The following is a 12,740-nucleotide window of genomic DNA, read 5'->3' on the forward strand; positions in this document are numbered from 1 at the left end:
TGAAACTGAGTTTGTTCTAGTAACGTTGGTCAGCATCGTATGTCTTCCCGTGCTAAACTGAAAACTTCGGGAGATCGAAATAATGGTTAGGAAAGTGGTGGCAAAAAGCCACGTCGTCGTAAATAAGTATCCACTGCGTAATATCTACAGTTACTGATGGACCGTGCAGTGCTTTTATAATTTCTGTGTTGTGTCTTTTGCTGGCGTGATGCTTCTGCATGTTTAATGCAATGTCGAATCCGTCGCTGAAGTAACAAATAAATTTCTTCCAGCTATAATTTACATTTTATCATTTAATCTTTGCGGTTGAGGTTTATAATGACACCGGTTAAAATGGATGCGCGAGTGATCTTATGGACAGGATGCAGGCATTGCTCGATTTGCCAAAGTGCGCTTCGGCTTTACGCAGAGATGTGGTATGGGTTACTAGGTCTCGAGAACGTTTTTACAATGATAGTGTTATAGGAAACACCAATGGACATCTGTATTTCAACATGCGGTTTCCTTAATTCTGCCGCAGGTGTTTATGGTTATGCATAGCAGCGCTTCAGGACCATTCGTCGGCATCTATCTGCTGGCGCTGGCATTTCCATGGGCCAATACGAAGGCAAGCACCAGAGATATCTTTGCTGAATATATTCGCCACTCTTTATCTCGTATTACGCGAACGTGCTAAGCTTAAGAAGAAAGCCAGTGGGTCTCCGCTTTTGACGCATTAAACTCTGAAGTGAGGAACATTTAAAACTTCTATTTTTTCATCCTCAAGGATAAAATATTCGACGCCAGATCCCTATGTTTTGTCGATGATTACGTATACTGCCAGTGAAATCTACAACCAATGTAATTCTGAGGTTTCACGTGCCAGAACCATGATATCGTTGTGAGGCGCGCCGTAGGGAGGGGCTGCAGATTAATACCCCCCCCCCCCTTTATTTTGTTCCAAATCTAACCACAAAGCTAGAAATCGCATTCAAAACTTATGTAGAGAAGTTTGCGCAAGGACTTCCTCCGACTCTGGCTGTACGGGAAGTAGCTCAGGTTCCATGAATAAAAGTAGACAATTAAGCGAGGAGCAAACGCGAAGATTAAACGAAAATTGACGATTCTTAGACGGCTACGCTAAATATAAAAGAAGGAGGGAGAAGACAATATAATATATTAACCCGTGTCCTAAGGTGTGGGCAAACAAACGACTACTTGAAAGAATCCGATTTTTAAATCTGAGTTTTAACTTCACCGCTTTGTTAGCACCCACACATATTTTGCAGAAACTTCCTACTGGGTAATTGTCAGATAATGCGCAAGCGTTATTTGTAAGTGGACACCTGTAGCAGTACGCTGTGGAGAACGCAATGCGCATTACTTGTTTATGACTTCTGTCATGTCAGGTATGCATCGGACACGTACAGTGACCACAAATTGCACGGGTCCGTTCGCAGGGCGTGGTGGTGTCTGCGTCTCTGACTACGGCTTTCCAGCTGTGGGTGATGACGGGCAAACTGTTCAACGGCGTCCGACCACCTGCCATGGAGGTGACGCTCGACCATTGTCCCGGGAACGCTACCATGCTGGCCGCCACCTTCGCATCTAAGATGGCAGCCGCTGCAACCGCCAGGTACATCACTCAAACTGCAGGGGTGGAGTTAAGGGCGAGCTGGTGGCGCACTGCCCAAGCACGGAGGTGGGAAGAAGAAATGATGACAGGAAAGAGCTTTCTAAGAATGGGCGAATATTCGAGTGCCTCGAATATTCGAACGAATATTACATTATTCGAATACGCTTCAATGCGAATTTAAGTTATTCGAAATTTCGACGTATTCAAAATGAACGAATAACATAACTGACCATATGTAACCCCTGAAAAGATGGTTTCACTGTAGCGTAAAACTGCCGCGCCGTGAAACTATCTTTTCAGGAGACATCCGCACTGGCGCGAAGTCGCACTTCAAGGTTATAATGTACACATTACCTGCACCTCGATTAATCTTTTTTTTTTAAGTTTAACAGCTTATTAAGGGGGCTAAGTATAGAAAATTTTCAAACTTCACATACTTTACCGCTTATAACCTGGGACCTATTACTATTCAAATCCTGCCGCTATTCGAATTTTTCCACCTCACTTCAAACCAAAAAATGACACTAGTCCACGCGTAGTTTCTATTCCTTAAAATATTGTGCAAGTTAGGTGAGTCATGACAAAAATGCTCATTTTTTTGTTATAACATGTGATATATACTATTCTATTCGGTTAGAAATTATTTGACAAAGCCACTGTTTGCTTCGAATTCGCTTCGAACCTCAAATTCGCCCATTCCTAGAGCCTTCCTGTCTGTCTGTCTTCCCTCCTTTGTGCTTGCGCAGTACGCCACCCGTTTGAACCAACCTGCAAGAAGCTCTCATTAAGGGCAAGGTTCGTAGCGACACACTGGATCCATAGCAGTTTTATCTCGGTAGGAGGAGGCAGCAAAATAGGGCTACACGTTGTGTTGTCACCGTAATGTATCGTATTTATGCTTTGGTAGGCTTTGGTAGGCTTTGGTAGGCTTTGGTAGATGCCAAACCATTGAAACGCCAATGTGGCTGTGAACAGGTTTTGTGGTCACGACTGCGTTATTCCTGATCATTTTTTTTACAGCTGCCACGCACGAAGAACAGTCGTAAGATATTTAAATCTCGGCGTGTAACTTTTATCTTAAGTCTTTTAAATAATACAGCTGCGTAACATTTTTCTATCGATATGAGTGTTTGGCCTTTCGGGCATTCCTGCGTGCGCTTAAATCAAGCCTCCCTCGCGCTTTGCGTTCACAACAGCGCGGAACGCTAACATATTTTATTGCACCACATACATCTACATATAGACAGGCATTTTCCTCGGGAGTCCCTTCGATATACACTTGTAATCGGCACTCTCCAGCTAATTTGTTGTTATTGGGCTGCTAATTGTACATGCCATGAACTTCCCTATGACTAGCAGTACACTTCAAAAGGACGGGCTGCTGGGCGAGCTGGTAGTTCACCTTACAACGGTGGTGGGCAAAAGAACCATAACACCAGAAGAAGGACCACGGGCACGGCGCAATAGTTTTTGTCATGTTCGTGTTCTTTCTTCTTGTGTTATCATTCTCTAGCGCACCACCGTTATAAGACTAGTAGTACTTGCTGTTGGTCTAGTTGGTTCGTGTAACAAATTAAGTAGTTGTGGTCGTATATATACATTGAGTGCACGACCGTAACTACATGAGTCGCGGTCGATAGAAATGCCTGCCTCCTTTCTCTGTGCTTGCTTAATTTTCACGTTAAGTGAGATAAGAAAGTGTAATTTTTTTTTCTTTCCCTGTGGGTCCGAACAGCAAGCGTGACATCTTCCCGCTCTACCGGCTGTCTAGCTATTGGAGCGGCCTCATGGCTTCCCTGATGACTGTCGCCATTGGACTCGCCGTCAGCATCGCCACAGGTTTGTAGCTAAACAGCGTTTTCAAAGAAAGACAACAACGAAACAGAAAGCAAGGGGAAAAAAAGGCTAAAGAAAATAAACGAAAGTGCTAGATTAATATTGTTCGTATTCATTCGGATCAAGAACAAACTGCCCATGAAGGACACCACTCCCACACTTACAAAGCAAATAAAATGTCTAAATGTCATTGAGATGGAACAAGCAAAACTTCGTAGCACGTTTTACGCAATTTTATGCGCAAAATGCGATGCTGCTGCATTTCCTCACGCGCTGTTCATTACAGAGCGTTCTGCGGTCATTCAGCTAGCCTTCATGGAACAAATTACGCAAGTGTTTCAACTGCTTACAATAAATTCAGAAGTGAAAAACTCGTGTTTCTGTCCCGATAAGTTTCCGTATAAATTTACGTTGACAACAAGCTTACTGCAAGCGACAACGACGTCACTGGGTTTGGTGTCTACGAACAAGCAGAACGCTAGAGATGCAATGTAAACTCCACCGTGGCTTCCGTGGAGATCACACATAAATCATTCAGGCTAACTAATCTGCGCATGCGCACTTCGGCATTCCGCCAATTAACACTCACATTCGGGCATCTCTCCCTATGGTCGTATAATTACGCCAGCGTGCGCGTTCTTATTTAAAGCTCTAGTATTCTCTTTTAATTCTTGGTGTGTATGCTGTAAATGCAATGCGTAATGACACCTACGCACACTCGTTTCGATTTATGGCTTTGCGCACATGTCCTCGCAGGAGGCAACAAGAACACTGCGAAACACATTCCCCTCACGAGTGAGGTCTTCCTGCAGCTCTGGGGCAGGACGAAAATGCTGAAGGTGAGTCTGATAATCCGGTGAGATTTCTCTTTAAATATACAGATTTATGTCGCGCATCGGGCGCACGTAATATTTGTCTTAACAGAAACTGAATACATCATTAATATCTCGAATCATCTCCCTATACCTCCGCAGTAGGCGTAATTTACCCGATGGAAAGGGCGGTGAGCTACGTTTATGGGTGAAACGTTAATGCGCTGACAATGAATGGCAATTGAAAGTGGAATTTTAACTTCGTAAAACCGATCAACCAACGTTGATTAAAATACTGCGCTACAGTTACGGGGACAAAAGACGTTAGGAAGGACACGCGTTACGAAGTGGACACGACAAGCGCAATCCAACACGCAAAACCAACTAGCCCAATACCCCATTTTGCTAACGATCTATACCAACGTATTCCTTAAAGCATTAGCCAGGTGCATGGTGTTCCCACCGGCGTCCCAGCAGAAACAATGAGAAACAAAGGTTGTTACCCGAATCAGGTGTAACACATGGCGCTCAGGACAAACTGATTTCCTTCATTCCGAAGCGAATTGACGGGGCCCCGTTATCATTTGCCGATGATTATGTATTCAGATAATCATCTGAGGAGCCGTGGAAGACAGTTGAAAAGGTGCAGCAATTAAAAAGAAAAGTAGCAAATCTTCAGACACCGCGGAAACCACGATTCTGGTATAGCATGTCGATCATGAGTTCTGCTTCGAGCTTGGGCAACCCCACGGCTTATAGGGTTGGTTGGTGCGTCTCGGGAAATGGGGTGATGGCTCGAGATATCACGGAATCTTGAAAAAAAAGAAAGAAAAAAACCTTTCTCACGCAAAAACACGCAGCCTGCTCACGATGGCTGGGACTACTGCACTCACGCCACCACCGATGAGCGTGAACTGCGAACCATAACGGCGAACGTAGAGAGAAAAGAATGGATGAGACCATGCAGCCAACAGCGGGGTTCTCCAACAGAATCTTACTCTTCGCGCTGTTCGAAAAACGAATAAAATATGTTCTGTTGGTCACACAGAGTTGTGTTACAGGCAGACGCGTTGCTGCCTCCCTTCTCTCCTTCAGCAAAAACAAAAAAAAAGCTTACTTTTTTTTTTCTTGATCGTTGTATGTAGCCGAGATACATTGAGTAAAACTGTGCGCGCAACGTCACAAAAGATACGGAAATGCGTGCGTTGACCAGCCGGGCGCATAGCCTCCTACCTTTGTACGTGTTCTATTCTAATCGCAAAGTTTGGTTTGAAGCCATATATAGATAGCGTGAAGTTCGCTTCGCTCGCTGCAGCGGCCGCGTTTCCTTACGCCAGCGTGTTGTTTGGGTTACACCGGGCCTCATGCTAAAGGAGTGATCTGCTAGCCTTACTTTGTATACCATTCCAATTTGTTGCTATCGCATTCATTTCTTCGCCCTTGCGAAGAAATTGTGTTTTCTTTTAGAGCGCAGCTCTTAGACGCCCGTTCCTGCGTTGAGTGGCGTCGCCGTTGCCGTCGCCGTCGGTGGCGTAATAAAATACCCAGGGTCGAATGGGATTTGAACCCGTACTCTCTTCGTGGCAGTCGGGTATTATACCACAGAGCCACGCTGGTGCTTGAAACCAGTGTTGGCGGTAACGCGTTACAAGTAACGGCGTTACCGGTAACGCGTTACTTTTTTCGGTAACGTAGTAACGTACTCGTTACTACGTTATGGGCGTAGTTGGGCGTAGTCGATACCTTGCGGAAAGCCAAAACTACAAACACAGTTGGCCTTGCCCCAACACGAAGCTGCACTCAGAATTCGCACAAGTTAGGCAGTATCGTAAGCGTAGCTGATTTTTTTAATTCGAAGATGTGTAATGTAACATCGCTGCATGTGACAGAACATGTGTCACCTACTGCTGTCGTAAACGGTTTTTCACTCGACTCCAGTTTTACTTCTTCTCGGCGAAACAAAAACCAAAACAAAAACCTTACTGAACAAGCACCTAGCTTATGTCGGATCAACAGTTGGTGAACAATACAGGCTCCAAGGCAAGGAACCAACGTTTCGGTTACAAGACTGGTCGAAACTTTGGATATGTGGGGACTCATGTAGAAACGATAACGTCACCATGAGACGTATTTAAAACGCCAGTGTGCCTGTATTTGAGGGCACGTTAAAGAACTTCCACCAGGTCAAAATTAATCCGTAATAACCCATCACCGCATCTTCATAAGCAGGTTATCGTTTGGGCACAGAATATAATCGATTTTTTTTTTTTTATCGCACCTAGTGTCCACCATCGGTCCACCTCATGTGTTGTTCATTTTTTCACTCGGTTACAGCGCAACACACACGAGAACAATAGAAGGAAAACGGACAACACGACGCGACAATCGAGTGAAAAAGTTAATCCAAACCAACAGGCCCAACTAGCCGTTTTGCTGCATCAGGTGTTGTGTTTGTCTCGTCGTTAGTTCTCGCTCCGTCATGAATAAGCGCGCGACGTACCAGACGTTCATTATGTCGTAATATGCGCCCCAGCCCGCTCGATCTCATTTGTCGTCGGCGTCTGATATCGAAGCACAATTGCTAGTTCAACTGGTTGGTACTCATGTCGAGAAAAATCAGTGCGACATTTAAATATGTGGAAATGCCGGAACAATGGAAACATTGTCTGCGTCTCTTACATTCCGGTACGTAGATTATTTCTTTTAACCACGAAGCTGTTTAGCAAATCGTTCCTTCATCATCATCTTAACGGGTCTGTGCCACTGTGCGGCTACCTGAGAGCGAGCACAGAGAGAGAGGGAGAGAAAGAGAGAGAGAAACAAACAGAGAGTCGGAAAGAAAGATACAAAGAAAGAGAAAGCGAAAAATTCTTGCCCCAAAAAAATTTTCACGCGGCGGGATTCGAACCCGCGTACCCTCGATCCGAAGGCGAGCGTCCTAACCACTCGGCTATCCAGGCACGCTAGCAGAACATAGCATAGCCTTGCATATTATAGTGTAGTAAGCGGGTGGGAAAGGGAGTCCTGCTTCATATCGATGTGTTCAAAAGCGGTCAATATTTACTCGCATAGTCATTTACTCTTTTTACCCGGTGCACCGTCTTTCACCGGCTATCAAATGTGACAAAGTTGTCCCTTGGCGTAAGGCATGCTCTTATCTCTGAGAAGCCTCTGGGAAGTACTCGCGCGAAGCGAGTACAAGGTCGGCGAACGTTTGTGTACGTCCTTGAACGTACGCGAGCGCAAGCGATGTGTGATAACGCGAGTGTGAAAGACAATGCTTTTCACCATTGATCAGATTTCGACGATCGATGGCCGTGCTCGCCGGCATTGTTGTGCTTTTATTGTTTTGTTGTACAGGTCACAAGTTCACCCAATAAAGAGTTCAATCCTTACTGGTTTACCTGCTGAAGTTTTCACCGTCACAAACGCGTGACGGTGTGAATACTTCACGTCGCAAAGTTGTCAAGGATGTGACAACCAAGACAATCCAAGAGATAAGACGCTACAGTGCCTTGTCAGGTCGTTCACATAGATGCTTACATTACAGGCCAATATGGTTAAGCCCGAAGACTCTGGGTGCGAAGTACGGTGTGCACGTGTGTAATATCGAAAACAATTAAGAACTCATTTTACAGCGAAGCCGTTTATGCGGACCCTGTGCCGTCGGCATCGCTGACGTGGTCCCGCTAAAAAAGGTCACGTGTCCATGGTGGGGAGGAGGGGGTCTAATGAAAAGTGTAGAAGGAAAGGGGGTTAAGGCGGGCGATTCAAACAGTGGATTGGGAGGGGGTCACGTGATGAAACTTACATAATGCTGAAAGAGAGTGAGCGCAACGAAAGCAGGATCATGTGTATCATGAATGATGATGGGTGGCGTGACGTAAGTTAGATTCAGCCAATCAGGATTCAGCTAGTAGTATGAGGAGCTCGGGATCCTCAGAGCTCTTCATCCGGTCTTGACTTAGAAGTAACTGGGCAAAACGAAAGAAGAGACTTGAAGGGACCGAATTAAAGGGGCAACAGCGTCGCTGCCTGGCGGCTTTCACGTCGTGGAGCAGGCTAGACTTTTCTGCGCCCCTGCCTCTTCTGCCCACATGGTTAAGTGCTGCGCTGGTTTTTCTTGACATGCACTTTATTCTATTTCTATTGGTTGCAGGTACCGGAAGAGGAAAAAGCGCAAAAAGAGCCCCTCAAAGTCCTGAACATCTCAGAGTTGGAGGCCCCTTCTTTCGCGTAGAACAAACTTTTCGACCTTTTTACAGCTGCCAAACTGGTTGTAGAAGCTCGCTAAAGTTAAAGCACATCGAGAAAAATAATTCATACGCACAAATAACATCATACGCACGAAACACAGAGATGTAATCTAAAAAGAAACAAACTATGCCGAATATAGCGTGCTAGCTTTCGCCACGTAACGTCTCTACGTTGGCAGACACCTGTGTTATGTTCCTTATGTATTCGCAATGCCCACGAACTATAGGTGGCGCGCCGTGCTTTTCAAGATGGCGCCAGGAGGAGGGTCAACCCGTTTGTTAGCAGAGGAACAGATTGGACGTGCGGACGGACGACCCGTGCTGCTTTCACCGGATGAAGTCATTAGCTGCGCTGAAATGGATATGAGACTAAAATGTTTTCCCAAACCATGGAAAGTGCTAAGTACTCGCCACCTAATTATTTGCTGCGGTGTGAAAGGTTATATTTCAGCTCCGTTACCGTGCATAACGATGCTTTGCGAAATCCTGTGCGTGCTACATAAAACTGCATGTACTAGAACTGACGTATGAGTTGAACGGCACTCCGAGGAGCCTGCCTGACGGATTTGCCGCAGTAGTAGGCCGCCAGCGAGTAGCGCCATCGCTGCTGCACGTTTAACGTGGTGATGGTTTGCAAACATAATACGCCGTCGTCATTACTTGCGCCGTCGGGAACGCGGAGTTACGTCTTCAACGGAACACAATCATTTCACATCCCATTCAGTAGCGCCTGTGTCACCGCCATGCTGAGACTTTAGCCGTGTGCATGCAATTCACTTCACTCGCATGTTGCAGGTTCGGCGATCAGCACGATCGAAACATGAATATCGAAAAGAATGCACACGTATGCTTTCGCAACGGCGAAGAAGTTAGTCGAGAGGCGTGCATTGCGGCCGTGACTGCACGTTCTATCGTTATAACCATGTCGCTTCGCTGGTCGAGCTCGAGCGTGTTGGCGGCATGCGGCGCTCCATAATATCCACAATAATTGATACATGCAATGCACAAGAGGAACTATGCTTTTATTTTGATCTCGCTCTAGAACATTATACATTAGATACAATCAAGGTGACTTACGAGCGTGAAAGAATATTAACGCACGAGGGGACGTGAAGTGCAACTCGCTCCTCGTAACTCGCTCCTCGTGAGTTAGCAGCTGATCGGTCATCGTCGCTGTTACTCTCGGTGCTTTCACAGTCTTCAACGTCCAGTGAAAAATCCTAGTCCTCAAGATGGTTTCTTTCAACATCACTGCTGAAAGCAATCTGAAGAATTTCCTCCGCCGAACGACTTCGACCACTCCGCGTCACCACGTTTATAATTAGAGAGGCGTCTGGGCGCGAAGAACACTCTGCTCTCAGACCGGTCAACAAGCAAATCGCTTGCAGTGTGCTGCCACCTACCAACAAACGTACAAAAACAAGCGGCGCAGCGCTGGCTATGAAATATGAAACCAACACACTGGTGAAGGACGGCGTGGAAAGCGTTCGCTCCACGAAAGGCGTCGAGCAGACGCGTTCTCGAATGATTGCAACGTCGCTCGCACGATTCGTAACAGCGCTTTGCTGACAAAGGATAGAGGTATCGCCAGCTTGAGATCGCTCAGTTATACAAAAGGACAAAAGCACATCGCGTGCCCGCGGGACCTCCCGCGTACAGTGTTATGGGATTCATGCACTACAAGAAACAGTGACCAATGCTATATGCAAGAGGGTGAGCTTCAACGGATTATGTCAGACGATAACATTTAACTAACCTGCGTGGATACAGAAAGCCTCGCGAAGCTGATAGTATGTGTACGCTGTGCGAGTTGCCACGTATTTTCACGAAAACTTTGCGTCTCGCAAGAACGAATCAGATTTCCTGTGTCACGGAGGACCCGCTTTGTTCACTGATGCAGGGAACATGCAAAGTCGTAGTGTTCTTTTCTTGCCAACGCGTTAACACTGAGGCTAGCACAGCTGAACAAGGGAGCGACTGCGTAGTGCTGCTCTTCCTGTGTCCCTGTCTTGTTTATTTGCGCTTCCAGTTTTTTACCTTCAAGTTGAACCAACTCGCCCAGTTACAAGTTTTATTGTAGTGCTGCCATTTTGTCGTCTACTAACCCTCCTCGAGAGGACGCTCCTGAATTCCGCTTGGCGGCGCGACAGTCTATGGGCATTGCGAATACTTACATCGCTTATAAAAAAAAAAAGGCTAATGTATCGAATCATATCATTTATGAAGCGTTGTAATCGGCACTTACCTTTATTTTTTTTTTAAAGACAAGCGAGAAACGTGTGGTAGACGAAAAAAGCGTGTCGTGAAGTTTTAGAGCGTTTTAACGCCTCATGTTAGCGCACGCACAGGCACCATGAAACAACTGTAAAAATTTCTTAGAGTACCTTACATGTATACCTCGGCAGTTGTTTTCGTAGTGGGCTTTCCCTTAGCCCCGCCACGGTGGTCAAGTGTTTATGGCGCTCGACTGCTGACCCGAAGGTCGCGGGATCGAATCCCTGCCGCGGCGGGCTGCATTTTCGATGGAGGCGAAAATGTTTGAGGCCCGTGTACTTAGATTTAGGTGCACGTTAAAGAACCCCAGGTGGTCGAAATTTCCGGAGCCCTCCACTACGGCGTCCGTCATAATCGAATCGTGGTTTTGGGGCGTTAAACCCCAGATATTATTATTGGGCTTGCGCTTAAAAATTTTCTATGCCATATATATACTTTGATATTTCGGACACCACCTTTATCAGGACGCTCTCATTTCTTCCTAATCTCTCTCATAGCCATGGCCATCAGTGCTGGGCCGTTAACACAAGCACCCGGGGAAAATGGAGGGTACCAGGCTACTTAATGAAATGAACAAGAACGTGTCAGGCGAAAACGGTCAGGTTAGATGCATGCCACAGCTGTCCGGCATTCAAAGCGGCACCTTGTGTGGAAGCGTCCGCTGTTTAAGATGGTGCAACTGAACGACGAGCTATTTTTCACTAACAAGCGTGTACTCGGAAGAAATTGCGCAGATATGTTCCTTGGAGGTACTTCTTGGTTCCCCGAATCATTTATAGTCATGTTATAATTAACGAGGATAAATAAAGTATGTGACTTTGTATAAAACAATGTTTTTTTTTTTTACTTCTTCTTGTCCTCTTTCTTTCCCTCATAATGAGAGATATGGGAGATGTATACACTTTAGATTCCTGGCGATATCTGCGTGTACTGTTCTATTTCAGTGAAGCTCGCCGGTTATGTTGGTCCATCATCTGGGATTGCACCTAGTCAAATAGCTATCGAGTTACACAGCTGAGTGTAATACCTATCTGCGTATTAAGCGTTAAGCACACCAAGCACTGAGGCACACCTGATACCACATGTTTTTAGCCGTCAAATGCACATTACTTCCGCATGAGCTTGGATTCACGTAACTGCCGTGAGCGAAGTTTGATTCTGGCTCATCCTCTACGGTAAGAGCATGGCCTGGTGATGACGACATGAGAATGACGTCGATTTAACGGCTACGGTTCTCGGGTGACGGACAGACAAAAAAAAACGCAGAAAACTCAGTTTCGAGCCATATAATGACTGTAGCAGTACACCAAGTCATTAATATCAACATGAAGGTCGTATTCGATATGTTATGGTCATTATTGGAAATGTTTCGGCGCGCACACAATAGACGGAAACGAAAGGCGAGAAGACAAACGGGCGCGAACTCGCAGCTCAGTTTATTGAAGGAAGTACACGAAATATATAACCCAGGGTAGCTCAAGAGCGCATGTGCGTAAAAAGAATAAAACAAACAAACAAGCAAAACATAAGGAAACAAAAGAAAAGCACATCATGACAGTAATTTTGCAGAAGTGGTATCTACAACGCACATGCCCTCTTGAGCTACCCTGGGTTATATATTTCGTGTACTTCCTTCAATAAACTGAGTTGTGAGTTCGCGCTCGTTTGTCTTCTCGCCTTTCGTTTTCGTGTATTGTGTGCGCGCCGAAAGTTTCGAATAATGTCCCTAAACCAACTCGGCCAGCTCTCCATACTATTACAGTATGTTATGGTCGCCTTGTAGCCTTGCAGAAAGGTCATCAACTTCGTGAGACTCCTTGACGAAATGGTAACACAAGCTCAAGGGCGTTGACCTCGTCTCGTTTAAAGCGGGAAAACACCTTTGCTTCCAGGAACATCACTCACTCGCAGGCTTTCAAAAGCATACATTGGCTTTGTGAGTTGGCG

General features: G+C 45.8%; 1 protein-coding gene across 2 annotated transcripts; it reads left to right on the forward strand.

Annotated features, from left to right (window-relative positions):
• The first annotated feature begins 421 nt into the window (after positions 1 to 421).
• Positions 422 to 11,615, forward strand: LOC119387042 (sodium-coupled monocarboxylate transporter 1). 2 transcript variants are annotated; one of them, XM_037654344.2, is made up of 5 exons: positions 422 to 607; positions 1,440 to 1,615; positions 3,351 to 3,454; positions 4,208 to 4,290; positions 5,124 to 5,475. In XM_037654344.2, exons 1-5 carry the CDS (start codon positions 527 to 529, stop codon positions 5,286 to 5,288), a joined length of 609 nt encoding a protein of 202 aa, XP_037510272.1. In that variant the 5' UTR covers positions 422 to 526; the 3' UTR covers positions 5,289 to 5,475. The 2 variants fall into 2 exon arrangements, with proteins under 2 accessions (XP_037510272.1, XP_037510273.1); XM_037654345.2 differs by lacking the exon at positions 5,124 to 5,475 and adding an exon at positions 8,423 to 11,615 and having other exon boundaries at positions 451 to 607.
• Positions 11,616 to 12,740: the final 1,125 nt, after the last annotated feature.

The sequence above is a fragment of the Rhipicephalus sanguineus genome, chromosome 3, assembly GCF_013339695.2.
Source record: "Rhipicephalus sanguineus isolate Rsan-2018 chromosome 3, BIME_Rsan_1.4, whole genome shotgun sequence".
Taxonomy (NCBI): Eukaryota; Metazoa; Arthropoda; class Arachnida; order Ixodida; family Ixodidae; genus Rhipicephalus; species Rhipicephalus sanguineus.